Consider the following 21528-nt stretch of genomic DNA (forward strand, 5'->3'; position numbering starts at 1 on the left):
AAATGCCATTATTATCTAGTATACTAATTTGGTTTTTTGCATTGTTCAAAATGTTTCTGATTGAGTTTTTTGTTTTAAATGTCAATGTTATATTATATTCCCTGAAGATTCGCTTCAAACTACTTGCCATGTTTCCGGGATAAGATATGGCCCTATATTTTCCAGTATTGTTCTCTGAGTCATTATTTTTAGGATCAGTAAGTGCAGTTATATTATATTATAAAAAAAAATATGATTCAGAGAACAATACTGGACTAAGAATAAATAAACTAAATACAACAACTAAGCACCTTTTACACTATAATAGTGTTATAGATAGAGACCGGACTAAAAAGCACCAAAAACGCAGAAAAAGGCACATAAAAGGCATTCAATTTCAATGAAAAAAGCTTTAAAAAGCATTTTTTTTAATAAGACATAAAATAAGCATAAAGACTAATAATGTAATAACATTTTATTTTCACTAAATAAACATTTCTCTACAATTTTTGTAAAAACTACTAAACCTTATAATCTAAAAAACATAAATTGTTATACTAATTTATTTTTCCTATCAATTAATACTAACCTGGTAGACTCTATTGTATTTCTAATCTTAATTTTATATTCATGTATTACCTTCTGAACTTTATCCTCTAAATCAGGGATGAGCAACACGCGGACCGTTAAAAATGTTTATAAAATCATAAACATGTTAAAATTGAATTTATTTTATTGACTTTCTGCCATCAATATATTGTTATAAAATTAATTATAATAAAATGGTAGTACTTACCAAACCGAAACAATTTTTTGTGACGAGTTATTCACTTGTCGGCGACTTGTTCAAACATGCAATACAAACGCGCCGCGTCTGTGCTTGTTTGTGGTTGCTTCTGTCATACAATCAGTCAGACTGGTATGCTTTTAACTAGCAATTTTAGCAATTCTTGTGTTTCTTGAAAGGCATGAGTGCAATATTATTGTCAAAAAGGTAACATTAGAGTTTTTTTATTCAAAATTAAGGTTTCCTACAAATTTGTTTTACTTTTAAATTTTTAATCCATAATAGCATGACGGAAAAGCAAACAAAGAAACGGAAGGTTGCGGATAAGCACAGGCATTTTCAAGAAAAGTGGAAATTTGATTATTTTTTCAGTTTCGTCAAAGATAAAGCTTAATATGCTCAGAGACTGTATCGACATTAAAAGAATATAACATAAAAAGGCATTACGACACAAAACATGAAGAACAATATAAAACTTAACAAGACAACTCTGGATAGATAGGATATTTTATCAAATACGGCAGTAAAGGCTAGTTTTGTTGTCAGTCAAATACTTGGAAAAAAATGAAACCCTCTGCGGATGGAGAGATGATAAAAGAATGTCTGACTGCTGTTGCAGAAATAGCACTTCCTGATAAAATAAATATTAATTCAAACATTAGTTTATCAAGATTCACCATTGCAAGGAGAATTGAAGACTTGTTCCAGAACATAGCAACAACGCTTCGTGAACGCATTGCAAGATTGAATACTGCTCTTTGGCACTTAATGAGAGTTGCGATATTAGAGATACAGCACAACTGGCTATATTTTTACGTGGTATTGACTCCAAATTTAATATTACCGAAGAATTGTGTTCACTGACTCCCATGAAAGGAACTACAACGGAGTCTGTGTTGGAAAATTTTTCAATTTTATTAGAAAAGATTATTGGTATATCGACAGATAGAGCACGAGCAATGTCAAGCATGGAGGTAGGAGTATCGGGAAGGCTATTTCAAGACATTAAGAAGGTCACAGGAAGGGAAATATTCGTTAACCACTGCATAATTCACCAGGAAAATGTATGTGCGAAAAGATTGAGTTTGCCAAATGTCACAGTACCAATAATTAAAGTAATCAATTTTATAAAGTCGCACGCGTTAAATCACCGTGAATTTAAAGAATTCTTGAAAGATTTAGAAACTGAATACGGCGACGTGGTTTTTAATACCGAAGTACGTGGGCTTAGTAGAGGTGCAATGTTAAAAAGAGTATACAACTTAAAAAGCGAAATACAATTGTTCTTGGATATGAAGGGATATGCCTTTGCTAATTTTGGTAATTAAGAATGGATGTGCGATTTTGGGTTTCTTATCGACATGGCTCAGCATCTCAATGATCTTAATGTGGAACTTCAGGACAAAGGACAGTTTATTCACAATTTGTATGATAAAATGGAAACAGCATCTTTTGCAGAATAATGTGTCTCACTTTCCACATTTAGAAAAAGAAAACGTTACTACTTTTCAAAAATACGCACAATATATAGACATTTTAATCAACGAATTTCAATTACGATTCCAAATGTTCAAAATTGTGTAACTATTGTAAATAAGTCTTACTAAATCTATCTACCAGATCTTCTATTTAAAAGCAAGAAGATATACAATATATCAAATTAAATATTCAAAGATATCTATATTTACCCTATCATATCTACACACTTGATTCTACCTGATCTAATCTATTTTCATGACTTCTAGTTACTTCTTGTCGTATTTTCTTAATTAAACATCTTTTATAATAGTTATAAAAACAACGTATCATACCGATTACAATGAAGATACCAATAACGACAGCGCAGACTTCTAAAATGTCGTATTTCTTTCCATTTTCCACCGTTGTTCCTCCACTGTTTCCAGCTTGGGAAATGATAACTTCCTCCTTAGTGTAGGTTGAACCCATTTTTTCCGTTTTAGTTTGTGTATTTTTTACAGAAACCGCAAATTTTTGTTAATATTACGAGGACAGTAATAGAGACTCTCTATTACATCCATGGTTTTGTTTTGAAACTGTCACACCGCAAGCGCCATCTAACGGACAATTTAACTTGTTTCAGACTGTGCACTTTCTACGTCACAGAAAATCCGCGAAATTATTTCTTTTATTTTGTGTTCAAACATATACTTGCATGTATCGTTTTACGTAAATATTTTCTCTAAATTTAATAAGTGTGTATGACCCCATTTACAACTTAGCGGACTTTATAAAATTACATGTGAGGACTGTGATAAATTTTATATTGGACAGACGGGACGGAACTTAGAGCTAAAGAACACGTAATCCTCAGCATTTTGTAGAGATTTAAAAGCTAAGAACCATAACTGTAATCCTAACAACGAACATTTAATGAGAAAGATTAACAAATCCAGAGAACTGGACTTAATAGAAGAATTGGAAATTTTAAAACATAAAAAACTGAAGGGTAATACGATTTTAAATGAGATAACTTAGAGTTTAACGATAGATTTTTCATGAAATTTATAAATTTAAACCAAATAACCATAATAGAACAACTTTAGAAAACCTTTCGACTTATAGAAAAATATTCAAAAGAGATTTTAATCTACACTTCCACCAACCACGCAAAGACACATGCCAAAAATGTGATCAGAAAACCATGAAGAAGAGAAAAAACTTATGGAAGAACATGATATTCATTTAAAACTAGCAGAATCAGCTAGAAGTGCGTTAAAACAAGATCAAGAACTAGAATCAAGTAATCCATCTCATTATTTTGGCTTTTCTTTCGATTTGCAGAAAGCGTTACCATTCCCAAAGCTAACTACTTCAGTAGCTTATTATAAATGCAACATGTATATTTTAAATTTAGGCATACACAATTTCCACAACGATAATGTATACTTGTACGCTTGGCATGAAACAAAAGCTTCTAGAGGTTCCCAAGAAGTGACTTCATGCCTCTTCAGACACCTTAAAACTCTAAAAAGTGAAAAACATATCAATGCATATAGTGACATGTGTGGAGGACAAAATAGAAACATTAAAATATCTTTAACGTGGTTAAAAATTGTTCAATCGATGGAAAATTATAGACCACAAATTTTTAATATCAGGTCATTCATTTTTACCTAATGACAGAGATTTTAGCGTTATCGAAATGTCGTTAAAAAGAAATCATTTACTGTATGTGCCACAAGATTATTATAATATAATAATAAAATGTAGAAAAGGTAATACTTTCATACTAAATTTAATGAAACAAGAGGATTTTATATCAACAAGACTCTTAGAAGAAGCAGTTTACAGAAGATCTAAAAATACCAACGGGGAAAAAATAAACTTTCTGCAAATATGCTGGATGCGATTTTTAAGAAATGAACCATATAACATTTTATATAAAACAACCATGGATGAGCATTCAGAGTTTAAAATTCTTGATTTATTGCCACGTCAGGGTAGACCTAAAAAATTTGGAAATATTGTATTGCCATCATTATACAAAAGTATAAGAGCATCATATCACTAAAATACCGACACATGATGGACTTACTGCGATACATACCTCCGGAACACCATAACTACTTTAAATCCCTTCCGCATACTGCGAATGTTAACGAATAACTTGTTATTAAATTTAATTTTTTTCTTCTAAAAATATAAAGTATATAAAATGGTTTTTTTAATTTTTTAAGCTATATGTAACAGACTTAAGCTGTTTCACATTTAATAACAAAACAATTGTTCACAGAAACAACTTTTTCATGTCTGTAATTGAAAATTCGCATTTTATTATTAATATTTGTTTATGTTTCGGGGTATGTTCTCATACATAATATTTTGTTTTATGGGAAATGCGTTATCAGCAGCAAAATAATATGAACATTTATTCTCACTTTCGTCATTTGGAAGTTCTATTGAAGATGGCAAAGTATTATGGCGTACCAACCAACAACCAAATGTGGAAACCAGAAAGAAGGCTCCATCACTATTTCGTGCAGCATATCCGCATTCTATTATTGTGAACAGGCAGCATCACAACAGCCAAACAAAATGACTGAATGATAGCTTTTATAATTAAACGGTCAAGAGAAAATAAAAGTTTTAATGTACTTTAACTGGTTGAAAAAATTTTATTTATAATTCGTCTGAGTAGTTTCGCGTTATAGGCATCTTCAGAGGCTCTAGAGTGAAAAAAATATTTGTTTTAAAATATTGTTTTAATCCAAACTTAAACTAAATAAAAGTTAATAATAATGAATTTATTTTAATATTATTTACTTACTCGTTAAAAGTTGAAAGTCGACAGAAATCGACAGAATATGTTGAAAATACTTTATAATTTCTAAATATATCTCAAAAAATTTTAAAAAACTTTAAAAATTATTAAGACGAACACGTTACAAATTAAAAATGGTTGAACTACGTCGGTATTAAAAATGAAAACTCAACAAGCAAGTTTCAAGAAACAAGAAAATTCATATCACACAAAGTACGCAGTATATTATAGAAAGAGAAAAGATTAAGTTTGAAACATGAAAAATAGGAAACTGTATTGAACTTTTGACAATTCAATTTTGAAAAAAATGAAAAATGAAAAAATTAATCGAATTTTAAATTAGTATGTTATAGAACATTGTAAAAAACATTGTTGCCAATGATTACAAAAATAAAAAAATATGTGTAAGGTTTCTGATAGAGGTAGTTGGATAAATATTTAAATTGGGAATTTTAAATTATTAGAAAAATTGAAGGAAGTAGGAAAATAAGGAATGAGGAAATAGATAGAAAAGGATAGGACAGCCGCGGGACCCCAAAGCATGCGAAATATGTATGCGGCTAAAGATATAAGTCCTCTGTATTTTGGGGAAAAGTGTATAAAGGTGTTTTGGAGGAATGAACCTGGTCATTAAGACAATGTCTTAATTATTATTTGTGTTTTTGAAGTTATCTATTTCATAATTTTCTAACAAGAGGTTTAATTTGAAACCTTTATTCTGGATATGAAGAAGTGAAACGAGAAGTTTAAGTTTGGATTAAAACAATATTGTAAAACGAATATTTTTTTTCACTGTAGAGAAGATGCTTATAAGGCGAAACTAGTCAGACGAATTAAAAATTTTGATGTACTTTAACTGCACTGAAAGAAATGTTGGAATTTTGAAAATATGGTTGAAAAAATTTTATTTATTCTTTCTTGGCTACTTATTTCTCCACTGATAACATGGACTTAATCAATTTTATTTTATAATTAAAGTTGGTGTGGTATTATTTTTCTTTTATTTATTAATTTTTTTTTTGTTGCTTTATTTTTTATTATTTAATTTTTTTGAGTCTCTCTCTCATGGCTGCTTTTTGCGGGTTGGCTGTTGCTCACCTGAATGTCCGTTCACTCGTGGCTCATTTTGACTGTGTACGTCACGTTATCCTGGAAAATAACTTTTCCATTTCTGTTTTATCTGAAAGTTGGCTCTCAGCAGATATCTCTAGCGATCTGGTTAGCATCCCTGGCTATCGTCTCTATCGACAGGATCGTGTAGGTAGTTGCAATATACGTGCAGGACGGATTGAAATCTACTTTGCGGGAAAGTAGTAATTCAATTGAGCAATGCTGGATATCCTTCACTATAAATAAAATAAAAATTTGTTTAGGTGTCAGTTATAGATCTGAATTGCACAAGAAAAGGTTTTATATTGACGAGCTGGAAACCACGCTCTCCTTAATCCGTCCCTGCTATGATCTCTGTGTCTTGTGTGGTGACTTCAATATTAACTTGCTTGATTTGGCTGACGCATACTGCGATGAGTTGAACTTATCGTTGAGGCATATGTTGTTTCTGTCCACAATGTGAGTGATCATGAGCTCGTTTCTTGCAAGTTCAATTTATCCTTTGAGCCAACTGCCTCCTCCAGGTATGTTAGATCTCTGAAATATTTTGACCTGTCCCTTTTTTTGGCCTTCTTGCGGTCTCTTCCTTTTGACAATATATTTTACTTACGTGATATTGATGAGAAAGTAGATTTATTTAATTGTTTGTTAACTTTGGCTATTGATAGATTTGCCCCGCTAGTAAAGGTTTCTGGTGACCACGTCCCATGCCCGTGGCTTACTGATAGTGTTCGGCTTATGCGGGACTTAAGAAATAAAGCCCTTTCTAAATTTAGAAGAACAAAGAGTCTGGCCGATTGGAATTATTATAAGGAATTTTGTGAATAATTCTATTAAAAATGAGAAGCGTGCCTATGTGACTCAGGAAATCCAAAATTCTACTAATCCGTGGAAAGTGCTTCGTCGAAATAATTTACTAAAATTTCAGGATCATTCCTTGCCAAATAACTTAAAAAATTGTTCTGAATTAAACGACCATTTTTTGAAGACCCAGTGCTCTGGTGATTGTAGAGTTGATAATCTGATAAACGTTTACAATAACTCTAAGTTTGGCCCTAATATCTTTAAATTTAGCCTCATTTCCGTAAGTTCTATCATGACTGTATTGCAGGGCGTAAGGTCGAATGCTGTCGGTGCGGATGGTATTGGAATTCATTTTATTAAACTGGCTTGTGTAATTTTATCTCATATAGTAAACATAATTAATACTTGTCTACTGGAGGGTGTTTTTCCTCACTGTGGAAAAAGTCGATTGTCATTCCGGTACCTAAAGTGTCTAATCCCATTGATTTTTCTTCCTTGAGGCCCATAAATATATTGTGTTCCTTGTCCAAGGTCTTGGAAAAGATTGTTAATAGCCAGCTGATAGACTTCCTGGACTCCGAGCGCATAATTCCGGTGAACCAGTCTGGCTTCAGGGAGGGACATGGTTGCGAGTCTGCTCTGAATAACATAGTTGATGACATTGTCATAGCTACTGACTCCAATAAATTGACCCTGTTAGGATTGCTGGACATTTCGAAGGCATTCGATACACTTAACCATAATTTATTACTGTCCATTCTTAAATATATTGGTGCCGACCCTGTTGCGCTGGATTTTTTCTCCAATTACCTTAAAGGTAGAATTCAATCTGTCTGTGTTGACGGTAACGTCTCGGGACCTTTAGAGATTGAGTCTGGGGTGCCGCAGGGCTCGGTATTGGGGCCCACCCTGTTTAAGATTTATACTATAAATTTTAATAGTTTTGTTGATTTTTGTAAAATTCATTATTATGCTGATGACAGTCAGATCTACCTGTCCTTCCCTGAAAGCCATTTTAAAGAAGGACTTAATGAGATCAAGCGTGATCTGTTTAGTATTGTCAGTGGGGCTCGGGAATACTGTCTAAGAATTAATGAAAGGAAAACTCAAATGATCCTATTTGGTCCTACTAAATGGAAAAAAATCTTTATCGACAGATTCCATCACATTTCGCTGGGAAATGTGCCTCTTCCTCTGAGTGGGTCTGTTAGGAACCTTGGCCTGATTATTGATGAGTCACTAAACTTTAGGGAACATGTTAATATGCTGTTGAAACGGGCTTATGGCTCTCTGAGATTGATTTTCAGTAATCGACATTGCCTTGATAATTCTGTTAAAAAACTCTTGTGTGCCTCTCTCGTCTTACCACATTTTAATTATTGTGATAACATTTATGGTTCATTTATTGACTCCCGCCATCAACAGAAAATTCAAAAGCTCCAGAATTTCTGTGTCCGGCTGATCTTTGGGTTAAGAAAGTTCGATCATGTCTCTTTTGCTTTTAAGAAACTTAAAGGGATGAATATGAAGTCGCGTCGGTATGTTCACAAAGCATGTTTTTATTATAAGATTATTACGAAGCGGAGCCCCCCTTATCTATTCGACAGAATTAACTTTAGAACGGACGTACACAATGTCAATATCCGGTTCAGGGGTAAGTTAACTCCCCCTTCCCATCGTTTGGAATTTTTTAAGAGATACTTCTCATATCAAATTACATCTGTTTATAATAATCTTCCTAAACATTTAGTGGGTCTACCCTTGAACCGATTTAAGAAATCTTTGCGGGACTGGGTTTTGGGTGTGTGACTGTGGGCTTGTGCTTGGTGGCCTCGGGGGATGAGATTCTTGTATGATATCATTTGGACACTCTATAGTATGTGTGGCTAACTATTGTGCATGTTCAACATTAGCCTATGACGGTGCTCAGTTGTCATTGAATTTTTTTTTTTTAGTTTATTATTGTTTTGATTTGGGTTTGAGTGGTAGAACAGGTGTTACCTGAACTCCGCCTAAATTCAGGCTTTAATGTATTTTATTTTACTTTAGCATGTACTTATCATTTTCTTTACCTTTGTATATGTATAATATATATATATTTTTTTTTTAAGTTTGTACTTGATGAAGCCTGAATAAAGTTATTATTATTATTATTATTATAGTTCAAAAAATCTATTTGCTATTTGTTTCCATCTTTCCTTATTTGGTAACGTCATATACTGAATAAAATACGTTTTAAAATCGATTCGTTTGCGGAACTTTAGGCGTATAAGAAGCGTCGCTGCATAAACCTTATTAAACGTAAATTTCATAATTTTTTAATCTATATTATACATATTCAATCAACTTTAGTAACTTCTATCTCGTTCTCTTTTAAGTCACTGATATAGTTGTGTCAATTTTAAAGATTTATCCATATTAGTAATTGAATTATGTAGTTACTTTAAACAATAAATAGTTTGCTGACTTGTATTATATTTTTAAAATTTATTTTCGTTAGGGTCCAGAAATAAAATTATTTGAAATTTCAAATTTCAATTACCACCGCACAAGTGGTAACTACTGCTAATGGAAGTGCCGGAGTACGTTATGTACAGATTAAAATGATGTTAGAATTCTTTTTCGTTATACGATTATTGGCCCTGAAAAGGGCCTTTGTGTGCTAAAGGGCTTGTGAGAAAGCCCTTAATTGTAATAAATTGCAGAGCTCATTTTTTCTTTGGTAAACTTCTCTTTTTCATGGACGACGACTTCAATTGTGCAGCACCACCAGCGATTTTCTTGGCGATTTTGGGTTTCGGCGCTTTCGGCTTTTTCGTCGGTCCCTTGGTTACTTTTTTAACTTTTGATGGTGCTTTTCTAACCGTGGTGGTTTTTTTGACTGCGGGAGTAGTAGAGCTGGTTACTTTCTTTTCTCCGACCGTTGGCGACTTTTTGGCTTTTACCGCAGCTTTCTTTTTACTTTCAACAACAGGGGAACCGGATACCGGCGTTGTTTTTGCCTTCGCAGGTGAGGAGGATTTCTTCGTAGAGGTAGCTCGAGCTTTGGCCGTTTTAGATAGGGGGGCGGCAGGTTTCTTCTTAAGGGAGGAAGTCTTTGCTCTGCCTGACTTTTTTGCAGAGACCGATGCCAGTTTAAACGATCCTGACGCACCTTTACCTTTAGTTTGGACAATAGCGCCTGCAGCAATGGCGGTCTTCAGGAATTTCTTAATAAACGGAGCCATCTTCTCGGCGTCAACTTTGTAATTAAAAGCCATGTACTTTTTAATAGCTTGAAGCGACGAACCGTTGCGTTCCTTAAGGGTCTTAATCGCGTTATTCACCATTTCGGATGTGGGTGGATGGGTGGCTTTTGATCGCTGGCTTTTCTTTTTCTTCGTCGACGAATCGGAGGAGGATCCACCGCCGGCAGCTTTGTTTTTTACGGGTGAAGTGTTTTCCGTTTCGGAAGATACGGGGGTTTGTTGTTCCGTTTGTTGTACATCCGTCATTGTAGCGGCAGTTTGTAGCAAAAATATTTCTTACAAAAATTCGCGTGCACGAATGTTAACTTCGTACAAGTTATTCACAAACATTTCACAAACTCAGAAAATTGAAGCCAACGTTGAATGTACATACCGAAGCCGAAAATCCATGCAAAGTCGAGTTCCCACTGCTGGCATCACAACGGCGGTCTCGTGTTCGCAACTTTCTAGAAAAAAAGTCCGCTTGTGTTGGCGTCGCGACGTAAATATTCCCGTTAGGTATTTCAGTATAGTAGAAGAAGTTAACTCGACGTCTACGTAAAAATTTTACTTGTGGCGGTACGATTTCGTTGTTTAGCGGCGGTTGAAAGTATGAGATGTCGTTGAAGTGACCGTCGTCGTAAACTTTAGCGTCGTCGAATTTCGCGCGTACGTAAAAACGGACTGAATTTTCAATGAGAATAGGTTTCTTAAACGTTTTAAAACCACGGGGCGTATAAATTTTATCAATATGTCTAAGCTTTTATCCTTAAAACGAGGACGATGCGGTCGGCAATTCCACATGGGTCGCGAGTTTTCTCGTTGTTTCGAACATTATTGCCGACGTCGTGAACGCGAGAAAAGTGGTATGTTGCGGCCCTAATTTAGGGATTACTTTTTCGTCTAAGTGTCGTATCATGCAAATACCTTCACGTGAATGAAAAGTGTAATATTTGAGTGTTATGAGTTTGAATTATGAGTGTCCGTTATATCCACACCGCCAATGTCGGTCGTTACGCATTTACTCAAGTCATTCGTTCATTGCGATTAGTTTTTAGGTTAATATGGTCAATATGATACCAATAATGTATATCAAATCTAATTTTTATTATTCTATAGTATAGTATTCCTTTAGAGTTAATATATCTTTTGAGGGATACGGTTGAGAGTGCGGGAAGTTAGCCCCCCATTTTTTGATTTTTAATTTTTTTATTGTTGTTCTAGATTGTTCTAGAGTTGTTCTACATTGTTCCAAAGTGTCAAATCGAAAAAATAAAAACTCCGCGAGAAAACGGGTTTTTTGACTAGCCCCCCATTTTTGGAAAAATCAGATTAATTTTATATGTTGCTTTACTAGAACCGGGTTTTAAAAATAATTTAACCAAAGCAATCTGTGAAGAAAGAACTCTTTGAGTGATGTAGGACATTACACGGCATTTGTGCCCAACAATGCCAATTGGTTATTATTTAATGATTTAAGAAAAAAATCCATACAAGTTGAAGAAGCAACAGAAATAAATGCAGAAATGTGTGTAAATGAGTTCCGTGATGTTAGTGTATTTAGATGATTTAATTTATTTAGTTTACTTTAGAATAAGTTTTTGTACAGTTTTTGTGAAAGAATAGTTATTGTTTTGTTAGTTTGTTAGTTTAGTTTATTTATTAATTTATTACTTAGTTTTACAAAATAAAATACACTTTAAATCGCAACTTATGTTTTACTATTATAAGTTTAAAGAGAAAGGTGATTTTTAGAAAATTACATCGTCAAATTATTCCATATTTTTTAAAACTATTATTATATTAAAGGTTGGGTTCACTGATTCAACAAAACCTGTCCGATATCACAACAACTCAAATTTAAGGTTTTTCTAGTGAAAATATCAGCTGTTCTGAATTGTTTTAATTGTTGTAAGTACTAATTTTTAATATAAAACTTTAAAGGAACTAAAGCCGCAGTGATTAAATAAACATTTATAAACAAGTACCTAGAACAACAAGAACAATTTAGAGCAACAAAAAATATGTGATTTTGCAAAATTAATGTCCGTGTTAAAGGTAAAACACATCTAGAACAATTTGAATCGGCAAAGTTTGAGTTATTTTAGGTTGTTCTATGTTTTTTAATTCTTATTGTGTAATATAAAACCGCTGACACAAGAATTACTGACTGAAGCTTCCAAAAACTTTAATTTTCAAAGAGTAAAGTGTCCTTTAGAGAGTTGTTCTAGTGAAAATAATAGCTGTTCCAGATTTCGTTAGCTATAATAAGTATATATTTGTAATATGGAATTGATAATAGAAAAACTATGGTCACAGCAATCAACTAGACATTTCGGTGGCCAAACCTATTTTTAGTTATAACTTCGTAATGCTGTATCCCATAATTTTCATTTTCTAGAACAATAACTAGAACAACTAGAACAACCCAGAACAACAAAGAAAATTTCATTTTTCCAAAAATGGGGGGCTATTCAAAAAACCCGTTTTTTCGGTTTTCTCGCGGAGTTTTTATTTTTTCGATTTGCCGCTTTGGAACACTGTAGAACAACACTAGAACAATCTAGAACAACAATAAAAAAATTAAAAATCAAAAAATGGGGGGCTAACTTCCTGCACTCACGTACGACTCTCTCTTAACGACTACTACGACTCATGCTTAAACGTGTTTTTCTTAAGGAAAAATCGATACAAATAAAAATAGGGCATCGCCCTGCCATCTATTATTTAAACAAACAATTACATATTTAGTTTTACATTTTTATCGTAACACTCCTAAAAGTTGAGAGCAAATTAAAGTACGATCAATTATAATAATAAAAAGTTGTTTTTCAGAAAATAATCTATTGGTTCTGCAAAGAACCGGTCTTATTGAGGAGGAGGTTGTTCATACAACGTCACCATGCATTAAGTATGATGACGACAAACCTTTCGGCATGCGGCTTCCTCCTCCAGCCAATTACCGAATCCACCATCAAGGAACTCTACCAAAAACTAACACTACTCCCCTACATAATCGAACAGAGCGCCTCCCGCGTTTCAATCATTCATATGGAATTATGGCTGTCATCCACAATCTCATTCAACTCTCTTTTACCTTCTGTCTCTCTCTTCTCCTCCCATTCGGACACTCCTGCAAGATATGCTGCAGGTAAGCGAGGACATCGCTTACTTCACACACCACCCATCCATCCGTCCTTCGTAAACCTGTAGACCACTCTACCCTCCTATATCACCTCCTTTAAGCCTTACCACCTTAACCGCTCTCCTCATCCCTACATCATCTCTAAACTCTCATCCCAATTCCACTATCCTACCCATTTTCTTCGCTCTCTTAAATACTTTCGCAACGTCATTCAACTCCATACTTCTTCTCTTACTCATTATCAACCACTCTACCGTTGTCATATTGTCGTTACACACCATTAAAGCGCAAAGCCACGGAGCCGTTAACGAAAAAGGCGAAGATTCAGAAGTCGAAACCATCAACTCATACACCGACATCAGAAATGGTTAACGGCGCTATTAAGAATCTAGGTGAGCGCGGCGGTTCATCATTGCAAGCAATCAAAAAGTACATGGTCGCATATTATAAAATTGACGAGTAGAAGACGGCTCCGTTTATTAAAAAAAATTCTTGAAAGCTGTCAATCGTTTCGGGTGCTCTTATCCAAACGGAGGGCAAGGGAGGGTGGGCGAAAAATCAAGGCGAAAAAGTCGAAAAGAATTGACGAAAGAAACGAGACAACCCCCTTCTTACGTCATCCAAAGCAACATCAAAAGCGAAAAAGACACCAAAGGTCTGACGAAAAAACCAAGAGAAAATCCTAGGGCATTTAAACCTTTCAATATGTGCAAAAACAGTTTACCAGTGATGTGGCGCTCTAACGCTAAAGCATGGGTAACTAGCGATGTGTTGTCGTTCTCGATAATCCACCGGCACATTCACCAGATTTAAGAGCAGAATTGAAAGCAGAATTTGGGTGAATTTGCTTTATACAACCCACGTATCAATTGGTAATAGCCAATTTCAAGAAAGTCTATAGGAAACACATGTATGTATCGAAACACTTTCAAAATTCGAACGAATTCGACCAATCATTATACATATATTATAATGTACACATTATATATTTATATACAGTGTGGCCCATTGAAAACGAGCTGAAGGGCATAAACAACCTGAAACACGTCAAATTTGTTTCTCAGGGGGACACGTGTGACGCTACGACCTAAGTTTATCCTCCTAAGCGGGGTGTTGAGGAACATTATACAGCAGTCACAAGCGCACAATTTCTGCCGTGTGCTTGGGATCATTGTCTTGTAGAAAAGTAAATGATCTCGCAATCCAAAAATTTCTATCACTTTCTTATAAATTATTTTTTAAAATATCAAGGTAATATCGTTTATCCATGATACCATTTATAAATGTCATATTTCCTACACCAGCAGCTAACATACACCCTCACAACACTTTACTCGTTTGAATGCTTCGTTACGTTTTCGTCAAACTTTCGCGCGTAAATGACAATGGAATAAATTAATTTTTAACGTCTTTAGAAATGTATTTTTTTGCAAATTCCAGCCGTTTTATACGGTTCTTTTGTACATACTTTTGAACATTTCGAATTGTTTGTTCACTTACTGTCCTTTGAGATACAGAATTCAGTTTGTTAGCAACTTTGGAAACACATCTTATGATTTTCACGCACTTTATTTAATAGTGCGCGTTTATCTCGAACACTCAATACTCTAGGATGCCCTGTACAAAGCTGTATTTTTGTGGACCCCTTTTTATTGTCATTTTCTATAGTGTACTGCACTGGCTAACGCGCTTTTTTTACAATTTTGTTATTTCACAGTGCTTTGTGAAATTTGGCGGTTTCTTGTACTCATTTTTAATAAATATACTAAAATTGAATGGCAGTAATACGAGATCAAACTACGGTAGTCTTTTTGCGAGAAAAGACGCATCTAGAGAATTTACATTAAGGCCTGGGATCGCACGTTTTTGCACAACACGAGAAAACTCGTGAGCGGTTCTTAATGTGACAAGACTGGTGGGAGAATAATCTAAGGTTAATAATCTACGGAAACTTGTGCGTAATTTACGTCTTTTCTTGTACTTATTTTTTTTATAAATCCTTATATTTCTTTACCTTGGAGGTGTATGTTTAAATTTTTTTTGTACAAGTTTTAAAATTTAATTTGTACGGAGACATTATTGAGGCAGTGTATCTAGCATTACAACTTTCGTTGTGATCATCAATATTTGAATACATATTGAAGCAAATTAAGTTTAAATTATTTAAACATTATATCATATTAAATTTTTTTTTGAATTACTAAAATTTTATATGAAATAATTGAATTTATTTCAATTGAAAAGGAAATTAATTTTTCTTGATTGAATCACATTGAAAATTTTACACGCTATTACGTTTAGAAATGTTTTAGAAATTAGAAAACTTACATTATTGGAAGCCATACTGAAAGAGCATTTTTGCTTTTATAAAATTCACAGATTTAGCAAAACGAAAATTCTTTATCATAAAACAAGTGATTGGTTCTGAAAAGAACCGGTCTTGTTGGGAAGGTTTGGTTGATTGTTGATGCAAATTAGGCTCTTTCGCCGCGAATGCGTCTAGCAAGCTGAATATCTTTCGGCATGATGGTTACTCGTTTTGCATGAATTGCACACAAGTTCGTATCTTCGAAAAGTCCGACCAAGTAGGCTTCACTCGCCTCTTGCAAAGCCATAACGGCGCTGCTTTGAAATCGCAAGTCGGTCTTGAAATCTTGGGCAATTTCTCTAACTAAACGTTGGAAAGGCAGCTTTCTAATCAGAAGTTCGGTACTTTTCTGGTAACGGCGAATTTCTCGAAGAGCTACGGTTCCAGGTCTGTAACGATGCGGTTTCTTGACACCACCAGTAGCGGGGGCGCTTTTCCTTGCCGCTTTAGTTGCGAGTTGTTTACGTGGCGCTTTACCTCCGGTAGATTTCCGAGCAGTTTGTTTCGTACGAGCCATTTTACTTTATTACAGTACAGTTTGTCAAAGTAAACTGAGAGATTGCTCGGTTGAAGACTGATTTATACTCGCGTACGTGCCCTGCATCGGATTGGACGAGGCGTAGAATTGGTAGGCGTGTCCATTGCGCCACTATATAAGCGCGCGAAAAGTCCCAAAATCGGTAGTCCACTGTCGCTGCTGTCAGTTCGTCGTTATACAACATAGAAAGAAAATCGAAATTATCAAAGAAAAATGACTGGCCGTGGAAAGGGAGGAAAAGGTCTTGGGAAAGGAGGCGCGAAACGTCATCGCAAAGTACTCCGTGACAACATCCAGGGCATCACCAAACCAGCCATCAGACGTCTTGCCCGTCGCGGCGGTGTAAAGCGTATTTCAGGATTAATTTACGAAGAAACTCGAGGGGTATTAAAGGTTTTCCTTGAGAACGTTATTCGCGACGCTGTCACATACACTGAACACGCAAAAAGGAAAACCGTCACTGCTATGGACGTCGTTTACGCCCTTAAGCGGCAAGGTCGCACTCTCTACGGCTTTGGGGGTTAAGTAATTTAAATTACTATGTACCTATTTTAATTTTGACGACGACTGTTCTGTATTCAACACGACAACCCGGTTCTTTTCAGAACCACTATATTTATGAAAGTTAAAGAATATTTTCACATACAATCCGGACAATTACATATGTACAGTGTGTTAATTAATTATCGTACACGTCATCATTGCAAGATGCAACCAATATCACAGTACAAATACGATAATTAATTAACACACTGTATATTCGTTCGATTAAACCGTGGACTGATCCGTGACGTTTTGTTAAGCGTTCTAACCACAGAATATTTATGTTATTGTCGCTCAACCAAGGTTCGTCACGCGTCGGTCGCTTAGCGCTTGCGCATAACTTATTTCCAATTGTGCAGCCTGTCTGTTAGTATCTGTCATGGTTATTTACATATATTCACTATCAAGCGTATATTTGGATTTGGATTATTCTATATTCTTTTACATGTTTCAGGTGTTTTTACATCAACAAATTTTTAAGAACTTTTATTTTATATGTACGTTTTATGATCAGTTTTATAGACAAATTAATCAATAAACGTAAAAATATGCATATCTTTATTTTATTTTTCTACTATTACGACTATTACATTGTTTTAGTTCATTATTACTAAAAAAATAAGTAAATGGATTTCATTTGAAATGGTAAATTGTGCTTGCAGCGCCTATTATCGGCATGATTCCGTTCGAAGCCAAATAAGCCGTTACTTTAAAGTTTCGATGTGACGTCATTATCCATGTTAATCATGCATTTTCGCAGCACCACCGGTAATATCAATCCTATCCTTTTCTATTTTCATAGCCGATAGGTATACCGATATAACATTAATCCGATAAAATTTATGAAAGAATTAATAATTTGTTTTTGTTACAACGCATATGTTCGGGTGAAATACCTTTCTTTCTGCGGTTTTCGACGAACGACGACGAAAGTGTCGTTGTTTACCCCATCTACCTGAAAATGTCGGGTTCGAGGGTCCGTCGAAAAAAAAACTTTATCATTCAGATCCAAACGAGCAGGCAGGTAGATGGCAAATAAAGACGTTTTAGTCATTATACGTCGACAACCAAAGGAACAAGGACACACACATTTCACCCGAAAATATACGTTATAGTATGAACAGTTTCATTTTTACTTATTGGCCTTATTGGTGTTGTGTACGTGGATGTGGAAAAAACAATTAATAGGACCAGCGTTAACCGTGGTGCTGTGAAAATACATAGTTAGCGTTGTTGCGTCACATTGAAACTTTAAAAATCGAAAGATATATATTTATATATAAATATAAATAATATTAAATATTATTATATATTTCGGTAAGTTTATCACTTTTCATTGCTTTTTAAGCGACACAATACTTAAAAAAATCAATAAAAAAACGTACTGCAATTAAATGATTTTCTAGTGTTTCAACAGTACTTTTGATACGTCATGTTTAACCCGCGCTAAATAATTAAGTATTATTCGTTGTATTTCGGTGCAACGCCGCGTTCACACCTTCACCTACGCATTATTTAGCTTATCTTCGCGCATTACTTTGAAGGGATCCAGTATCTCTTCATACATACATACACAAAATACATATACAATGCTACTTGAAAGAATATGTATAAAAAAGAAAATAACATAAAAAATATCAGTGACATGATTATTAACCATGTCACTGATACATATGTACATTCAAAAACTTGATACATTTACACAACCGCAGAGACATCGATAGTTCGTTATTCGACTATATTTTTTGTGGCCCTGAGAAGGGCCGTTTTGTTAATATGATGGTGTGGCCAAGTTGTAATTAAATTAAGCTTTTTTCTCGGTCTTCTTAGGTAACAAAACAGCTTGAATGTTCGGAAGTACACCTCCTTGAGCAATCGTCACTCCCGATAGTAATTTATTCAATTCTTCGTCGTTACGTATGGCCAGTTGTAAATGTCTGGGGATGATACGAGTCTTTTTGTTGTCTCTCGCAGCGTTACCGGCCAACTCGAGAACTTCGGCTGCCAAATACTCCATTACGGCCGCTAAATATACGGGAGCTCCAGCTCCTACACGTTCCGCGTAATTGCCCTTCCTCAACAATCGATGAATACGACCAACAGGAAATTGTAATCCTGCGCGACTGGATCTGGACTTTGCTTTCCCTTTAACTTTTCCACCTTTTCCTCGGCCCGACATGGCTTAATTGACTTGGTAGCGTGCCGAAAACTTCAACAAAATGCTTCAATGTAAACGATACCGTTGTAATAATAACGTTTCAATACATAACGAAATTTAAGGTTCTTGAAATATTTATACGCATCTGATCCGACGCCCCGACCAATAGCGGCCGTCAACCAAGCGGTAGCAACGGGAGGCGTGGCCTACTGATACGACGCTAGTACTTTTTAAACGGCAACGCGGCTTTTTTTTTAACACGCAGACGTGAATTGTTTGTTAACGCCGCGAGAGTGCTATTTACGATATCAAAATCTTGTCATCGATAAGTATTTTTATATTAAACTAATCAACAATGCCACCGAAAACTAGTGGAAAAGCAGCTAAAAAGGCGGGTAAAGCGCAGAAAAACATTTCGAAAACCGACAAAAAGAAGAAGCGCAAGAGGAAGGAAAGCTACGCTATTTACATTTACAAGGTATTGAAGCAAGTTCATCCTGACACTGGCATTTCGAGTAAAGCTATGAGCATCATGAACAGCTTTGTGAATGATATTTTCGAGCGAATTGCCGCGGAAGCGTCTCGTTTGGCTCATTACAACAAAAGGTCAACGATCACCAGTCGAGAAATCCAAACTGCCGTCAGACTTCTGTTACCTGGAGAATTGGCAAAGCACGCTGTAAGCGAAGGCACCAAGGCTGTTACCAAGTACACAAGTTCCAAATAAATGGCAATATAAACATCCCTACCAAACAACGACCGGTTCTTTTCAGAACCAAAAATTATTATCTGGATAAAGTATTATCGCAATTTACAACATTTTTAAGTTAATAGTATTTTTAGTTATTTGAACTAAAACCTAGAACTAATAGTAGCACTATCACTAGGTCTAGAACTAGAAACTTTCGGGTTAAGCAGTACGCTTTTGAAAAAATGTTTGACGTGTTGCAACCTTCTTCAGAAACAAGCTCGAGTTCGTGTTTCGCTTCAAACTTGTTTCTGAAGAATTGTTTGAATTCTACGTCCATAGATATGCTAAACCCAAAAATTCCAAAATGACCAACTAATAACTTGGCAAAAATTCACCCACTCTTCTTCTTTTTACGATACTAAAGCGGTACTAAAAAAAAGTTCGTGAATTATATAATATAATTTCCCTAAATTACAAATTTACTTCACAAAACTAAAGATTGAAGAAGAAAACAAAATAATTAAACTTTAAAATTTGAATCAACACGAAAAATTATACTAATTAATAAATATGTATAAGTAAATGGGTGACAGCTATAGCTGAGAGGATAAAGGACGTAAGGATTGCTCCAGATTCCGTGGCTGTAACATACAAAATTACCCTAAATAAAAAAACTAGTCTCTTGCAGAAAGTAACAAAAATAAAAAAATAAATACGGAACAAGTTGTATATGTGCATATGTTTAAAATTTCTGCGAATTTTTCCAGAAATCTTCAACCATTCTTCGTAAAAGTTACCATTAGAAAATGACCTGAAGTTAAAACCTCGTAATTAGTAGACCCTACTAAGTAGTCAGAAACGAACTAAAATTAAGAACGCTTGTACTTGAATTAAAATCTTTGTAAACCCTCCTTAAAATGAGTTTTTACTGATCGAATAATTTCTGACTGAAGAATAACGTTAAAAAAATGCAGATAAGTGAAAAACTTACGAAAAATTTAATTAAAAGCTTCAATGTGACGTCACACACACAACACCAACCAATTCGATGAGTAAAACTAAAATTCTATAATATTCTCAAAATTGATGAAAGAATTAACGACTTGTCGATGTTACAACGCATATTTTTGGGTGAAATACCCTTGTTTCTTTGGTGTTCGACGCACAACGACTAAAACGTCTTTGTTTACTATTTACCTGCGTACCCCTACCTCGTTCTAAGAAAAATCTTTGCGTTCTTTTATACTATTTATTTATCAACTATGGTTAGTAATGAATTTTGATGGAACGTTTGTTCTTAGCTTTATTTGTTCATACTTCTAATAAAAGTTAACCTAATTTCTATTCTAAAAGGTACATTCTAGTATAAAACAACATTAAAAGAACATTTCACTTCAAAAACGTTCACTCTGATATTGTCTTCTTTTAAACTAACTAAATTATTATTGTTTTCATACATATTTTGTAACATTGAACAGAAACGAAAATCTTATTAATTATTCTTTTCCTTCTTATTTCCATTCTCAAAAAGTTATTTAATTCTCTTAAATTTTTTGCCTTACAGTCGTATATTAACCTTTCTATTGTTTCTCGTGTATTACCTGTTAATAATATATCATTCACACTTCTTTCTTTATGTATAAACAAAAATCATATTTCGATCTTTTGAATCCGTCTTCTACTGCGAATTGATCAAATTGTTCAATTATTTAACCCTTGATTTAATAGCTGACCAGGTACTATTGCTGCTTTTTTTATAGCCTACAAGATCATTAGCATTATGCTATCAAAATAACTTGTTGGCTGATTTTTCTTACTGACCGAATATTAAAAAAAACATTTAATTAACACCCACTGTTTAATGTTATTTAATTTTTTATATTCTATTTTCTATAA

General features: G+C 34.4%; 5 protein-coding genes across 5 annotated transcripts; 2 read left to right on the top strand and 3 right to left on the bottom strand.

The window, feature by feature from the left end:
* Nucleotides 1–9625: 9625 nt before the first annotated feature.
* LOC139431178 (histone H1-like) lies at nt 9626–10528 on the bottom strand. The gene has a single exon (XM_071198818.1). It carries the CDS (start codon nt 10454–10456, stop codon nt 9671–9673), a length of 786 nt encoding a protein of 261 aa, XP_071054919.1. The 5' UTR covers nt 10457–10528; the 3' UTR covers nt 9626–9670.
* A 5201-nt stretch (nt 10529–15729) lies between these two features.
* LOC139431076 (histone H3) lies at nt 15730–16225 on the bottom strand. The gene has a single exon (XM_071198645.1). The coding sequence runs from the start codon at nt 16217–16219 to the stop codon at nt 15809–15811; it is 411 nt and encodes a 136-aa protein (XP_071054746.1). The 5' UTR covers nt 16220–16225; the 3' UTR covers nt 15730–15808.
* A 186-nt stretch (nt 16226–16411) lies between these two features.
* Nucleotides 16412–17317, top strand: LOC139431101 (histone H4). Its single transcript, XM_071198685.1, has one exon. It carries the CDS (start codon nt 16454–16456, stop codon nt 16763–16765), a length of 312 nt encoding a protein of 103 aa, XP_071054786.1. The 5' UTR covers nt 16412–16453; the 3' UTR covers nt 16766–17317.
* Nucleotides 17318–18121: 804 nt separating this feature from the next.
* LOC139431094 (histone H2A) lies at nt 18122–19011 on the bottom strand. Its single transcript, XM_071198676.1, has one exon. It carries the CDS (start codon nt 18960–18962, stop codon nt 18588–18590), a length of 375 nt encoding a protein of 124 aa, XP_071054777.1. The 5' UTR covers nt 18963–19011; the 3' UTR covers nt 18122–18587.
* Nucleotides 19012–19227: 216 nt separating this feature from the next.
* LOC139431080 (histone H2B) lies at nt 19228–19727 on the top strand. Its single transcript, XM_071198658.1, has one exon. The coding sequence runs from the start codon at nt 19297–19299 to the stop codon at nt 19666–19668; it is 372 nt and encodes a 123-aa protein (XP_071054759.1). The 5' UTR covers nt 19228–19296; the 3' UTR covers nt 19669–19727.
* The last annotated feature ends 1801 nt before the right edge of the window (nt 19728–21528 follow it).

This window comes from Onthophagus taurus, chromosome 8 (assembly GCF_036711975.1).
Source record: "Onthophagus taurus isolate NC chromosome 8, IU_Otau_3.0, whole genome shotgun sequence".
In the NCBI taxonomy this organism is placed as follows: Eukaryota; Metazoa; Arthropoda; class Insecta; order Coleoptera; family Scarabaeidae; genus Onthophagus; species Onthophagus taurus.